The sequence below is a fragment of the Myotis yumanensis genome, unplaced genomic scaffold, assembly GCF_028538775.1.
Source record: "Myotis yumanensis isolate MYYU_CA2020_CCGP unplaced genomic scaffold, mMyoYum1.0.hap1 SCAF_7, whole genome shotgun sequence".
NCBI classification, from domain to species: Eukaryota; Metazoa; Chordata; class Mammalia; order Chiroptera; family Vespertilionidae; genus Myotis; species Myotis yumanensis.
This window is the reverse complement of record NW_027223758.1, coordinates 39462191-39478384: the sequence shown is the minus strand read 5'-3', so window position 1 is coordinate 39478384 and position 16194 is coordinate 39462191. Positions and strand designations below refer to the sequence as shown.

At 40.6% G+C, this 16194-nt stretch overlaps 1 protein-coding gene across 3 annotated transcripts in view; it reads left to right on the top strand.

Moving 5' to 3' along the window:
* CCDC68 (coiled-coil domain containing 68) overlaps positions 1-16194 on the top strand; it is a 56092-nt gene that overhangs the window by 28390 nt on the left and 11508 nt on the right. For all 3 annotated transcript variants that reach the window (XM_070420320.1, XM_070420321.1, XM_070420319.1), the window contains 5 exons: positions 890-1030; positions 2187-2312; positions 7428-7556; positions 12873-12955; positions 15285-15390. In XM_070420320.1, coding sequence (XP_070276421.1) covers positions 890-1030; positions 2187-2312; positions 7428-7556; positions 12873-12955; positions 15285-15390 — 585 coding nt within the window. The remainder of the gene's footprint in view (positions 1-889; positions 1031-2186; positions 2313-7427; positions 7557-12872; positions 12956-15284; positions 15391-16194) is intronic.

The following is a 16194-nucleotide window of genomic DNA, read 5'->3' as shown; positions in this document are numbered from 1 at the left end:
TAACTAGATCTATCACCAAGTGACTCATATACACGTTAAAGTTTGAGAGGCATTGATCTATGATCTTTGTGGTTAACTATCTGACAGTAAGCTACCTTCTACAAGAGTTTTCCCATCAAACATTCTTTAATAAATTAAAAAAGAAAACAATGCCTACTCTATATATGGAAAGTGAGAATATGCGTGAGGGTCTGAAGTAGGAAAAACAAAACCATGACAGAATCAATTATTTATGTAGTCCATCTATTGTACTAAAGAGGATATAGGCTTTGTTGTTAAGCAAGCTGGGATTCTAATCCTTGTTTGAGCAGTTATAATGGATATTAAACTCTCTAATCTTCAATTTCCTCATCTGTATAATAGACATAATACCTTCTAGTGTTCTGAGTTTTCAGACAAAGGAGTGTGTATAAAACAGCTAAAAGATTATCTGATACATAATAGATGCTTACTGAATAAAAGATGTTATAACTATAGGATCTATATAATATTATATATTGTACCTATTAGGTATGATTGTATTAGTTTGTAATGCATTGTAAGTAACCAAACTGCATTTGTCTGTAACTTAGATTTTTTTTTAAAAAAAACTGGCCTTGTAGATATTCTATTTTCTTAAAAGGACTTAATGGTATATTTAAAACTGTGGGGAATATAAAAGACAGAAAGATGTACTCCGCCTCTTTTAAATATAAGAATCTATTCAAATTTAAGCAAATATGGAGACCAGCTGCTTCATCTAGAAATCTCTACTGGTCTTTGAGACTCAGAAGGTTTATTTGTGCCGACCTGACTCTCCCATGATAGACGTAATAGGGAGCAATCGTTGTTGTTTTTGAAGCTTGTGAGGAAAGGAAAGGTTTGTGATTGTCACGCTTGTTCGTTTCAGTGCTGTCGAAACATTCAGAATGGCTCTGAATCTGAAATGGGCCCCCCGTGCTGCAGTCTGAATCTGCTCATGGACAGGATGAAAGGCAAAGATTTACAGCTCTTAAAAATGAACGAAGAGAATGAAGTATTGAAAATCAAGGTATGACCACAAAGAGAACTCTCTAGGATATTTTGAGCCAGTAGGATAGATTCGTGGATCTGTGAAAGCAGACCTGCCCACACAGCTGTTGAGCCACACGTAGGCTCACATAGGTAGAGAAGCGTTTGATGTTTCATAAATTAAAACTCACTATTTTATTTGAGAGCCTACTTTTATTATTAAAAAGATCTCACAAAGGCTCAATGGTTATGGAGTCTCAGTTGTGCAGATGAAGAGTTTCTAGAGATCTGCTACATGACATGTTAAGACTGCTGGACACTTGAAAATGTGTTAAGGGGGGTCGGTCTTGTGTGACATATTCTTAATGCAACAAAAATTTTAAAAGTCTTCATATGTTTAATAAATCATGATATATTTTATATATACATATACAGTCCTGCAATGACTATCTTGGTAAGTAAATCTTTGCAGTTATCCTTGATTATTTCTTTAGGTTAAATTCTTTTTTTTATTTTTTTAAAATTGATTTCAGAGAGGAAGGGTGAGGGAGAGAGAGATAGAAACACCAACGATGAGAATCATTGATTGGCTGCATCTTCCACGCCCCATGCTGGGGATCGGGCCCACAACCCAGGCATGTGCCCTTGACCGGATTCGAACCTGGGACCCTTCAAAGTCCACAGGCCAACGCTCTATCCACTGAGCAAACCATCTAGGGCTAGGTTAAATTCTTGAAAGATTCATTACACTTTAGCTTTACTGCCTTAATACTCCAATCTTGTCTATTTCAATCACTGCTATTTCAGGACAGTACATCTTTTAGTACTGCTGTGAACATGGAAGATAAGATGCTTGCAAATACATGCATAAGCTGATGGGCACCGTGGAAGTCTGAAGGGTACAGTGTGTACACACAGGACACTGATGTTCCTGGAGCTCTGGTTTGGCCTGCCCAGGCCCAGTCTGCCTACATGACAGCCCCACTAAACAGGGTTTCTCATTTTACATTTTCCTTTTACAAATTAAGCGTCTTTTCTCCTGTCCATTGACAACGGGGGTGCAAACCAGACAATTACCGCCTCTGTGTTTTACCGCCTCTATGTTTTTAATTGCTCGTCAAACCATTCTGCCTTAGAACCTTTTCACTGTAAATGTCAAAACCTGCACAGTGACCTTTTTTCTTTTCTTTTCCTAGTTGGAAGCCTCCAGGGAAGCAGGCGCTGCGGCTCTGAGAAATGTGGCCCAGAGACTATTTGAAATCTACCAAACACAGTCTGAGGAAGGTAGGAAGCAGCATGAGGACAGCACACACTTCCTCCAGGTACTTGCCTGTTGGGTAAATAGCCCCCAGTCATTCTTGTCCCCCTTTCTGAAGAGTTAAATGTGAAGCAAGCAACGGGAAGGGCAGGAAGTGCTCTGTGACCATCCCTCGCCCATCCCTGCTTTGCCAGCCCCTGGGCCCCTGGATGTTGCCAAGCTGCTGTTAGCACCCTTGCCCAGGGCCCTGCAGAGCACAGGCGGCAGATGGGCCGTGCCACTCTGCCTAGAAACCAGAGCTGTCCCAGGCGACCCTGGCCAGTGACTTCTCCTCTGGTTCTGCCTTTGACTAAGTAGCCGAGGTTGAGTCCTTCCACCTTGCTGGACTTGGACCTCCAAGTGTCTAAAACGAAAGAACTGGGCTAGTGAGATGGTTTCAAAATGGTTTTGATCCTAGAATACATTTCTCAGGTTGAGCAAACAACAAGCATATGTGTATGTGTGTATATATTTTAAGATATATAAAAATTATATATTTCATATTTTAATATATGAAAATTAAAAATATTAAAACCTAAATATGTATATATGTGTGTATATAAATTGTAGACACACATTTTTATTTCTTTTTTAAATCTGAAGTATATATTGTAGGGCCAATAAAAGTTTATCTGAAGAATGTATTCTAGAGCTGGAAAAGAAAAATAATAGTGCTCATGCACATGTGTGCGTATGTGCGTGTGTGCGTGTGTGTGTGCGCGCGCGCGCACACACACACGCACGCACACCAAATTGAATGCTCATTCATGCCTGGATCCCCGCCAGCGCTGGCCCTAGGAAAGCACAGTGGGGACACAGTAGGAAATTCTCTCCTAGGTGACATGCCTTCATGCTTCAGCCTGTGGAGGTGCTGGTCGAAAATTCACAGCACACAGGGTGCAGATAAGAGCCTGAGTGACAGGAGCAGGCTGTGTGGACCCCAGCGCTCTGTGAGGGGTGAGCCTGCGGGACTGGAGTGCACATGTCCCAGCCAAGGGGCTCAGCACCAGCCTGGAGGACCTGGCAGCAGTGCCTGCCTGGTGTTGTCAAGGGAAGACAGACACTTTTTTAAAAAAACTGTACACTTTCAAATCTGTTAACTACACACGCAGCTGTGAGCGTGCATGTCAGAAGTCAGCTGAAACGCACCCACCTCCGGCCCGGGGGCTGGACTGCTCTCCACTGGTCTTCAGCACAGCTGCTACCCGCCCGGACACAGTGGAGAGAATTATTCTGCTTTTCTGACACTTTTGTGTTAAAATAAAACATTATTTTTCTTAAACATATAAAATTTCATTTTTGTCCTAGATATGTTTTGTTGAGAAAAGGTAAAATATGTTGTTTTCTTAAATTTGTGTCTCTCTCATACCAGTTCAAGTAGTATGCTTTATGGTAACAAATGTAAACATTCTAGGGAAAATATTTATTCATTAGTAATTCTTCATTGATTTGGTGGTGTTGTAGCCCATTAGGTGTATTTAGAAGGAAACACTGAATTAAAAAATGAATTCTAAACAAGTGTAAATTGTTATTATTATTTTTGGGTTAATCAGAAAATTATAGAAGATAATATTTGTACAGTAAAAGCTTGATATTATGGACTAATTCGGGCAAGGAGTCATCTGTTAAAGCCAAAAGTCCATTCTATAGGAAAGTAGGTTGTATGTTAAAAATTTGACAAATTAAGTTACCTGTTTTTACTTATGTAGACACATTTGTGTAATTAAAATGAAGTATATATGAAACGTTTCCTATATGTATTACACTAATTTTATTTTATTTTTTAAAAATAAATTTTTATTGTTCAGATTATTACAGTTGTTCCTTTTTTCCCCCATAGCTCCCCTCCACCTGGTTCCCACCCCACTCCATGCCCTTAACCTCCCACCAATGTCTTCATCCATAGGTGTATGATTTTTGTCCAGTCTCTTCCTGCACTCCCACACCCCCTCCCCGCCAAGAATTGTCAGTCCACTCCCTTTCTATGCCCCTATTCTATTATATTCACCAGTTTATTCTGTTCATCAGAGTTTTTATTCACTTGATTTTTAGATTCATTTGTTGATAGGTATGTATTTGTTGTCACTTTGTTGTTCATAATTCTTATCTTTACCTTTTCTTCTTCTTCCTCTTCTTAAAGAATACCCTTCAGCATTTCATATAATACTGATTTGGTGGTGATGAACTCCTTTAGCTTTTTCTTGTCTGTGAAGCTCTTTATCTGACCTTCAATTCTAAATGATAGCTTTGCTGGGTAGAGTAATCTTGGTTGTAAGTCTTTGCTATTCATCACTTTGAATATTGCTTGCCACTCCCGTCTGGCCTGCATAGTTTCTGTTGAGAAATCAGCTGACAGTCGTATGGGTACTCCCTTATAGGTAACTAACTGTTTTTCTCTTGCTGCTTTTAAGATTCTCTCTTTGTCTTTTTCCCTTGGCATTTTAATTATGATGTGTCTTGGTGTGGTCCTCTTTGAATTCCTCTTGTTTGGGGTTCTCAATGCTTCCTGGACTTATAAGTCTATTTCTTTGACCAGGTAGGGCAGTGGTCGGCAAACTGCGGCTCGCATGCCACATGCAGCTCTTTGGCCCCTTGAGTGTGGCTCTTCCTAAGCCTTAGGAGTACCCTAATTAAGTTAATAACAATGTACATACCTATATAGTTTAAGTTGAAAAATTTTGGCTCTCAAAAGAAATTTCAATGGTTGTACTGTTGATATTTGGCTCTGTTGACTAATGAGTTTGCCGACCACTGAGGTAGGGGAAGTTTTCTGTCATTATCTTTTCAAATAGGTTTTCAATATCTTGCTCTTTCTCTTCTTCTGGCACCCCCATAATTCGGATGTTGGTATGCTTGAAGTTGTCCCAGAGGCTCTTTATACTATCTTCATATTTTTGGATTCTTTTTTCTTCTTGCTTTTCCAGTTGGGTGTTTTTTGCTTCTTTGTATTTCAAATCTTTGACTTGATTCTTGGGATCCTCTGGTTTGCTGTTGGATCTTTGTATATTATTCTTTATTTTAGTCAGTTTATGCTTAATTTCTAATTGGTCCTTTTTTATATCCTTGAGGGTCTCACTAAATTTCTTGGAGGTTTCTAGAAGATTCTTGAGTAACCTTATAACCATGGTTTTGAACTCTATATCCAGTAGTTTGCTTTTCTCCATTTCTTTTGTTTATGACATGTTTCTTTGTCTCCGCATTTTGGCTGCTTCCCTGTGTTGATAGGGTGGCTTTGTGTGCTAGGCTCAGCCTCCCTAATTACCTGAGGTGGTCACTCTTGATGCACCCCTTTGTGGGCTGTGTGCACAGTCTTGTTGTAGTTAAGCCTTGATTGCTGTTGGTATCACTGGGAGGAATTGACCACCAGGCCAATTGGCTATGAGGACCAGCTGTGTCTATAATGGGTTAACTGCTGTGCTGGAGACACCCTTATGGGGCAGGACTTGCTTCAGTGAGGCTTTGGTACTCACTGAGTCTGCCCCTTGAGTGCGTCACTTATGGATGTGAAGAGTTGTACTCTGTTATGGTCTCACACTGACCACTGGGTGCACTGGTTCTTGGATCTCCAAGGAGGTGCAAAGTCAGCCACTTCCTGAGGCCACCCAGCAGGAGCTACAGAGAGATCTGCAGATTCCTCCTCTTTGTTTGGGGTTTGGAACTGCCCATATGAGGCCCAGCTTTGAAGCAATGCAGGATGCTATCAAGCCTTGGGCCTTCTTTTGGAAGCTTTGGTGCTCTTTGACCCAGCAGCAGTTTGTTAGGTTTTAGATTGCAAAAGAACAGGCCGTTCATATGCAAAAGCCGATGTGCACAGCTTGGGTGGGGTTGTAAATTGGGTGGGGTGAGGTCTCAGGGAATCACCAGGTCAGAGCAACCAGCAATGACCCAGTCAGCCCCGCCTCGGAGAGGTTCCCAGGTCTCTGTGTCCCATGGCCCTGTGCAGGAACAATGGTCCCTGCAAGCACCTCTTCGAGAAAGCTGCCCTCGTGTTCCTGTCCAGATGCTAGACAGTCCAGTTTCTCCCCGTATGAGCCTAGGTCCCCAGAGTCTTGCCCAGAACTGGAGTTCAGAGCAATTGGGAGCTTTTATCTCCCTCCCAATTGTAAAAGACAACAGCGTACCCAGTTGCCAGCCCGTTTTCATGCGCGCCTCTGTGCCTCCACACTTCCGCCCCTCTGCACCTCCTACCAGTCTCAATGTGGTTTTCTCTTTCCTTCTAGTTGTATAACTTCCACTCAGCCAGCCTTCTCGTGGTTCTGAATGATATCCGTTTTGTCTTTTAGTTGTAGTTTTAATGTGGTTGTGCGAGGCAGGAAGTACAGGTGTGCAGCTATGCCGGCGTCTTGGTTCCTCCCTCTGTATTACAGTAATTTTAAATTTACACTGAATAGATCTAGTAAATGTGTGCATTCACCTGTCACCATGAGTAAGCAAATGTACACAGCTGGGTGTGGCTTAGTGCACTGGGAACTTTGGCCTGCATGAGTTACAATTGCTGCAGAAAGTCACGCCACATAACAACAGAACCAGTTACCTCACCTGATGTGGTGTGATCATTCCCTGAACATTGTTTACAAATGGTGACTCTTGGATTTAAATATGTACTAGTAGACTATAGTTGTAGATATATAATATTTATGTTGGTGAAATTGCTACAGTATTTTTTCCAACATATGGCCTATTTTTTTAATTTATATTTTTATTGATTTCAGAGAGGGAGAGAGAGTTAGAAACATCAATGATGAGAGAGAATCATTGATCGTCTGCCTCCTGAATGCCCCCCACTGGGGATCGAGCCCACAACCCAGGCATGTGCCCTTGACCAGAATCAAACCTGGGACCCTTCAGTCCACAGGCCAACGCTCTATCCACTGAGCAAAACCAGCTAGGGCTATTTGTTAAAACTTGTTAAAAATAATAGTGACTTAGTAACAAAAAAATTACCTGTTAATTTAATTATAACTAAATCTAGGTTAAAAGCATTTTAACATTAACAGGGTGTTAATTTTCACATATGACATATGGACCGGAAATTTTGTTCATTAAATTTGAAGTCTGTTAAATTGAGGTCTGCAAAATTGAGGATTTGCTGTATAGGTTTAATAAATTAATAAACTGACAACTGTCTTTCTGACCAAAGGTTAACAAACTTGAAAAAGAACAGGAATTGAAACAACACGTTGAACATCTGAATCAAGTTGCTGAGAAACTTGAAGAAAAGCATAATAAAATTACAGCCTTGGAGAGCCTCGTACAGCGAATGGAAAAGGTAAAGGGCTAGAGAATTAAAGGGATTTCTTCCTGCAATTAAAAAAATAACACTAAAATGAATAAGATAACGTTAAGTAGAAGTACGCTTTGCAACTCCTAAGACTCAAGGAAGTATTCAGTGATGCCAGTTTCTTTCCTTACACATTTAATATGATCTGTGTTGCTCAGGATTGACCTCTCTACAAATACTGATGTCATCACTCTGTCACTTTCTCCTTCCAGTAAATGTATAACGTAGAAAGGGGAACCAGGTGAGACACTGAATGGAAACAATGGAGAAGATCGCCAAGTTTATCTATTAATAGTAATAATATAGTGGATGGGTCCCTGTACTCCTAGCATTTTTATGATTATAGTCAACCAGGTGCCCATTTTTGGCCACCCACACCCACTGTAGGTTTGTAACACCTGTAGCTGCACTGGAACAAACAGAGTTCACATTAAGAAAAGACATTCTATACAAATTAGAACTTTCAAAAGAGAATGTAGAGAAAGTAATAGCAGACGAAAAATTTATTAAAAGTTACATGCAGTGTTCCTTTAAGTAGCTGTCACTACAAATATATACAAAAAGTGGGCGTATAATTTTAATTATTCATGTCTTAAAATTTATAATTCAGACAAACCAAGATATATATTCATTTTTTAGTAGCAAAACAAATTAATAGAAAATTGGCATCTCTGAAACTGACTTGGTGGTAGATAAGAATATAGGCTTTACTTCTAGTAAATACTTTCTAATACATTTTATATTTTTATTATATTAATTCCCTGATTTACCTATGTTCTTTTCAGCCTTGTTTTATTTAATGGGTTTCCTGCAGTTGATCCCATTTTAGAAATGTCACTTCAAAAGCATCCCGTTTCAATATTCACATTTCTTGGCAAAAGGACTTTGATTAATTTTTAAATATGTTCCAAGAATTTAATTGATAACACTGTGCATTTGGCTGAATTTTTAATCTTAATAAAAGTCCTATGAGGAAATCACAAAAACTAAATAAGCCTAAACTGAACTGAATCAAATAATAATAATACACAGCTACATCTCTGTTGTGCAGTAGGTCGCTGAGTGTTGCACTTGAGCCAAAGTCACTGGGCTACAATGTCCTTAAGCAACTGGTTTGTCCAAGTGTGACATTCCATCATTATGAACATTTGAATGACTATTTGTAGTTTTAGGATATTTATCATGTAATAAATAATTTAACAAACTAAGATAGCACAAAGAATGCTTGCCATTAGAAAAGAAAGACAAGTCTAGAATGCAAATAGGGTTGTTTAACCAAACAACTTGATTAACTAGTTTGACATTTAAATTTAGATTTGCAATCACCTCAAACCCAGCAGCTTTGGGTGAGGGTTAGTGGCCAACTGTCAGTCCCTGAAAATGAACAAAAGCACAGTGGAATATACTTTTCATTTCTGAGAAATCTGTACTCAATATAGGTTCATGTCAATTCTGGGATATATTCATTCGACTTAATTCCACAAATATTTGAGCACCTACCATGTACCAGCCTGACCTAGAGGCTAGGTATCTATTTGTGAATGAATCAGATACAGTCTGTTTGTGGAGAGTACACTGTAGTATACCTGGGTTGTGTGGGACTCAAGGAACTTTCCAGATGTCTCTTCATCCATTCTCTTAGGGCTCCTTAGGGATGTTGGCATCCCTACTGAAGATAGGGGATACACCCCAGTAAGAGGTGAGATGGCTCAGATACTGGCAGATGTTTGGACTGTCTCTAGGAGTTCTGGGACAGAGTGAGTGGACAAGATGCCCATGGCTCAGCAAGGCCTTGCAGTAACTTCCAGAATACTAGTTCAGTGATTTCTTAGAGTGGATCCATTCAGATGTCTGGGAGGCAGGGTAGGTAAGGATGGAGTCAAAGGGCAATAGAGTTTTTTTGTGGTTTTTTTTTAAGACATTGAGTTTACAGATACTTTATATTTGTAAAGCAAACATGCAAAGAAATAAAACTTTAAGAAGCAAAGCTGGGGCCAAAACCGGTTTGGCTCAGTGGATAGAGCGTCGGCCTGTGGACTGAAAGGTCCCGGGTTCGATTCCGGTCAAGGGCATATACCTGGGTTGCGGGCACATCTCCCGTGGGAGATGTGCAGGAGGCAGCTGGTCGATGTTTCTCTCCCATCAATGTTTCTAACTATCTATCTCTCTCCCTTCCTCTCTGTAAAAAATCAATAAAATATATTAAAAAAAAAAAAAAAAGAAGCAAAGCTGGGTAAAGCATCTTGGTTTAAGGAGATACTGAGAATATAGGCTGTTATGAAGGGTGTCTCGGGTGCAGAATGTGTATCAGAAGCAGGGAAGGATGTACAGAGACTTTTGTATTAATAGGAAAAAGGTGAGTTCAACAAGGAAATGAAAATCAAAAATGAACATCCACAACAAAAGGTGATAAATACCACCCTGGTAGGGGGTGCCCCCGGAGAAGGAGTCATTTTCTACTCACCAGTAAATAGCCATTAGTGGTATGAGGTCTGGTAATGAACACATTACTTACAACCCTCACCATCTGTCCCCCTTTATCGGGGATGCAGTGAGAATGAGTTCCAGACACACAGCGATAAGCCAGCAAAAACGTCCAGTCAGAGCCTTGTAATACAGCGTATGTTCCTTTTGTGAGCAGTGCAATTCTGTTGCACCGTATTTGTTTTCTAGTGTCATTGATGTAGCTCTATTAGACTTTTAGAGTTCAAAGGTGCTTTTGAGACCATCTAGTTGCTCCTCATCATTTTATAAATGAGGACAATGCAAACAGGAACTATTCCATGGTCGTCCAGTTACCAGTTTACAATCTTTTCCATTATGTCTCTATCTCTCCGTCTTCTCTGATGCTGGATAAAAAGAACATCCTTGGTTCCTAAGTCATTTAGATGTTAACATCTGGTCATGTAGATGTTACATTAGTGTCTGCTCCATTATGATGAATAGGGGTGATTTGGGAAGAGTGGATTGCCCACTGGGTGGCGCTGCGAACTCCTTTCCCTTCTAGAAGGCACTATCCCTGAGAAGCCTGCGCTGGGATAGTGTGATTTTCTGTGTTGTCAAAAAAGAAGCATTAAGACCCCTCCTCAGGGCAGAACATTGACATGTGCAATTGTCTGGTCTGCTTGCACCTTGGTTATAAAGATAATGGAGTAAGTCCGTTAAGAAGAATGGTTTTTGTTTTGTTTTGTTTTTTTAAGTTTTATTGAATTTTTACAGAGAGGAAGGGAGAGGGACAGAGAGCTAGAAACATCGATCAGCTGCCTCCTGCACACCTCCTACTGGGGATGTGCCTGCAACCAAGGAACATGCCCCCGACCAGAATTGAACCTGGGACCCTTCAGTCCGCAGGCCGATGCTCTATCCACTGAGCCAAACCAGTTAGGGCAAGAAGAATGTTTATTAAACACCATTTTCCTCCCTACAAATTCAAAGCATATTATCAGTAATATGTTTCTTTGATGATCCGGGTATTATAATAAGCTTACAAGGCATGTCTGTGATCCCTCAGAAATAACTTGAACACAAGTTATTTCTACACTGAACAATTTCTATGTCACAAGAATGCTATGGAAAACATTTGAAAAAGTATAAATTTTAAAAATAACAGCACATAAAATATGAAGTTTTGGCACCTTTAAATTATTATATATTGAGGTCCTAATATGTTCCAGAGAAGCCCATAGGCCTTTCACATATATTATCTTCAATCATCCCAACTTTTAATATAGGAGTATTATTCCCATTTTAGAGATGTTCAAAGAGTCAAAAAACATGACTTATACAAATATAGAATAAATAAATGTCAGATGTTTTATTCAAATCATTCATTAATGAGGGACCAGTAAAATGGTAAAACTGGTTTAAATAAAATATTTAGAGAAACTGGCTATTTATAGGCATTTTGAAAAAGGGCATATAGAATAGGATTACTAGGTTAGATATTTAGCCAGTTAATATTCTTTAAGGCAATTAATCCATAACCTTTGGGATTATCTTTTCAAACAGAACATGAATCTATATATTAACATTCAACTTCAGAGTCAGGGCTGTAATAATAAATAATAAAAATCAAACACAGGGAAATCCTCCAAGAGAATGAAATAATCCTTGGGTCGGGTTATTAAAGTGACCCAATATGACATTAAAACCACATGCTGTATATTACTTTGATTTCCAAGTTTTGGTTGATTTTATTAACAGCAATAAGGCCCAGAAAGATTAAAGCTTTGGCAAGAATTATGCAGCCATAAAATTTCAAAACCAGGTCAATGCAGGTCCAAAGCCTCGCTGCTGTTTTTGCTGTAAAGCCTGCCTTGTATTTCACCCACACAGATACTGTAGCAGGAGTGCATGTAAACAGCATTGTGCAAAATACATATAATCAAATACAAAAAAGAACCCAGTCACCCCAGCTTGGTGTTTCATGGACTTGTCTATTTTCCCTTCAGATGGAAAGAGTTTGGCTTACTAATGACATTGAGGCTTATTCTTTCTCCATGTCCTTTCGCTCACATGCTAATTGGGAAGTGACTTTATCATTTGTGACCTTGGTCCTTCTCTAGAAATGCATTTACTGCTTTCCTACTTCCTGACAGATGCCCTATGAGCAGGTAGGTTCAAGTGAAGCTCAATAGTGTCCTTGGGTACCGACCTCGGTCTAATGGAGAAGCCCCTGTGGTGGGAGAGCCGTGGGAGGGATGAGCAGGGGCCTGCAGGAGTGGGATGGAGAGACAGGAGAAGGGTCAGGCTGGGCAGGCTGTGTCGGCAGTGCGCTGGGTTCGGGGGAGAATGCTGCGGGCAGGTGAGGACAGTGAACACAGCCTGTTCAGACAACCGGACTGTGAAAACTACACAGAGAATGCCTGGCCAGGCTCCACGGGGGCGGGTTGTCACTGCTCCATAAAATGACCTCTTTAGCCAAAACCGGTTTGGCTCAGTGGATAGAGCGTCGGCCTGCGGACTGAAGGGTCCCGGGTTCGATTCCGGTCAAGGGCATGTACCTGGGTTGCGGGCACATCCCTGGTGGGAGATGTGCAGGAGGCAGCTGATCGATGTTTCTCTCTCATTGATGTTTCTGACTCTCTATCTCTCTCCCTTCCTCTCTGTAAAAAATCAATAAAATAAAATAAAAAAATGACCTCTTTAGCTCAAGAGGTATTCCTGTTATTGCAAGAAGCATCTTTTGTGAACAGTTTGGAAGAATGTCTTACCACATGCACATATATTGATGAGAGAGAGAAAGAGAGAGAGAGAGGAGAGAGAGGGAGAGATAAGCAGATATTGTATCTTATTTTCTCCTAGGAAAAAAGAACACTGCTAGAAAGAAAACTCTCTTTGGAAAACAAGCTGCTGCAACTGAAATCCAACACTACACATGCTAAAAGGTTTGCGAATCTACCTCCTAAGTAATAGCAGTTCCTGGAACCTTTTCTCCTGGAACCAGGGGGCCAGTGGACAGAAGGCTACCACCCGCTAAGGATACGGGAGGCCTGTCAGTGCAGGAGAGGAGAGAATGCCTGGCATTAGCCGCTGTGTGCCTCCCCCTCCCCCACTCACTGGGCTGCAGGGAAACCGTGGGAAGGTTAATCCTTCTGAAGCCTGAGGGAGCCCCTCCCCTCCCCGGTTACCCTTGGTGATAAAGGGCCTGCTGAGGAGGTCTTCATTCCTTCTGTGCCTCTGACATTTTGTTGATGGGTCTCTGCAGTAGCAGACATTAAATTGTCCAGCCGCAGTGGAATTGTAAGGTAGGTTTGTGATGCTCCCCAACTTTGTAGGAAGTGACAAAAATACTGTGAACAACTCCTTAGTTCCATTAAGAGTCCAGACAGTCTGAATTTTCTTTTAGAAATGATTTTTTTATTGATAATAGTTTTTTTTTGATCAGTCTTTGAGCCCCAAAAAAAAGTAACTATTTGAAAAACGAAATTGACCTATTTTTTTTTCAGTTCTATTCTATATGAGCGGTGGTTATAAAGAATTCTCAAAACATTCTTAAAGAGGTTTTAGAAATATCTTGAGGGAAATGGATGTTTTGTGTTTATAGAATGATGTTTGAACACCCAGGCCTATGCAATTTTCATAGGTTTGTCAGTATCACAAATATTCATTTATTGCTTTTTCTGAGCTGTGTGTAGAGGTATTCACTTTGCTAAGAGGCAATAAAATGAAATCAGCATGAATCAGACTCTTGGGTTAAAGCAGTAGAGACTTGGTGAAGCTCCCACAAATAAAGGTGGTCTCTGTTCGGTTCAGATTGGAGAGCTGTGGCCCTCGAGAGCAGGCATCTCTGGGAAGGCAGGAGGCCACCCTGGGCACCTGACGTGGCTTTTAGAAACCAGATTATTTTGTTGCTCCCATTCTGTCCTGGGTGCGAGCAGTTTCACTCTTCCTTTGTTCTTCCTGTACAGCTCGTTAACTTTTCCCACCATGTTCACCAGCTGGTTTATATTCTTTGCATTTTCCTCTCCAGTTCCAGAGGAAAGAGACTGGCCTAATACTGCTTCTTATTGGGCAGAATGTCAAGCCCTGCCCGTGCCTCCTGGATGAGAATATGCATAAGATCCCTGATGATTTAACAAGATCCTCCAATGCACATGAAGTTTGAGAAGCCATTTTTAGTACATGCTGTGAGACAGAGACTTTTTTTTCTAATGAGAACATGTTCTGTAGAGTGGCATGAATTTCCATGACCTTTGTAATATTTGAACAGGCTCTGTATGGAAATCAGAATTGCAATTGGATGTTGGCCAATAATCGTAAAACCTTAATAAGTGAAAATTATATTCATATATTACTTTGTAAAAAGCTCATTTTCCAAAAGTACATTCACTTTATCCCTTTAAGTCTACAATGCAATCTTGTAAAGTAGAAGAGGTAGGACTTATTATCTCTGTTTTACTGAGGCTTAGAAAGGTGTGTGACTTCAAACTCACGAGGCCCCCAAGTTTGGTGGTCTTGCCATAATGCTGTTGTCTCATAACTCAGATTACACTGGCAATCGATTATAACTGTATAATCAGTTCCAGTGACCTAAATAGGGCTTTAGGAAACTATGAATAATCTAAATTCAGACTTCAACCATCTTTTTTTCACAATGGTTGATGTAGACTCAAAATATTACCTGGAATTTAATTTCCTCCTTTTTCCCCCCTTGAGCTACTTACAGGTAGCAGAATTACCCAAAGTAGGAAGCCAAAATAATAAATAGACAAACAGACAATCTATCAGGTATACTGACTGTGTCATTGGAAATGGGTTTCTGGTATGTATGTAAAGTGTCCATTCCTGGCCCCATGTTCTAAACTCTCACCCCCTCTAATTCTCCGTGCATCCTGATGGGTGCTAGGTCTGTGGGTGCTCATAGGCAAGACACATTCGATAGGCCGATGCTTCACCTGGGTCACTACAACCCGGCTCAACCACCTGCTGGTGGGCCAGAAAGGAGCTTTTGACATGAATTTATATTCTTATAGAAGTTCCTATCTGAGCTAACCAGAGGCTGCCTTATGGCTGTTTATCTTCAGTGTGTCTTGTGTGAAGGGGCCTGGGCATCTGACTCACATAATGCCCAATAAGTAGCAAGGTAGCCAATGAGGAGAACCTAGCAGCACAGCTGTAAACAAAACAAAACAAAACAAAACAAAACAAAACAAAACACCAGCTGTTCGATGCATTCGTGAATCTTTTACTCTCTCTCTCCCTTTGCATCTCCAGTGTCCAGGGTCTTCAGAAGGAGATTTCCCTTCTCCAGGAGCAGATCTCTCACCTGCAGTTTGTGATCCACTCCCAACACCAGAGCCTGCGCAGAGCCATCCAGGAGGTCAGGTTAATCCAGACGTTTCTGGGTAGATGGTATGTTTACAGTGAGAAGACCCAATAGGAGCGGCTTGCCTGGGCTTCACAGGCAGCCAGATTCTTCTCCCCATGGGCGGCTGCTTTTATTCCTGAACAACATGGCTGTTTGCAATGCCTTTTTTTTCTGTATGCCAACACCTGGAATGTTCTCAACTAAGATATTGAGGAAATTGTGTTTAACTGCTCTTTAGATCAGCAATTTTCAACCTTCTTCATCTCATAGCACACATGAACTAGTTACTAAAATCCCACAGCACACGAAAAATATGTTTTTTGCTGATCTAACAAAAAAATGTAATTTTGATTTATTCACACACGGATGGCTATGGTTGTGTTGGCTGTTGTCACTTTTTATTTGACAATCTAAGGGAAAAGAGGTCAGTGCCTCTGACTACAGAGTCAGGTATTGCATGTTTAAACATTTTTTGGCACACCAGCTGAAAATCGCTGTTTTCGATGTTTCAGTGATTTTTGAAGTGTCCTGAGCCAGGTAATGTACAGTGTTCTTTAGAAGATTGTGTATATTTGGAGGCTCAGCCTTTTCTTGAGGAAGGAATAACTGGTCAGTTTCATGTAAATTTACTTAGGAGGAGTGTTAGAAAAGGGGTGTCTTCATTCATTTTTTGTACTAATATTTGTTTCCAAAAGGAGTCTTTCTAAATACCTCAAACGCCTTCCTGGCATAAATGTAACGTTGGTGCTTATGTGGTTAGAACCTCACCAAGAGAATCGACTGTCGGCTCTTCAGAGCCAGAAAGGGCTTAGGGGC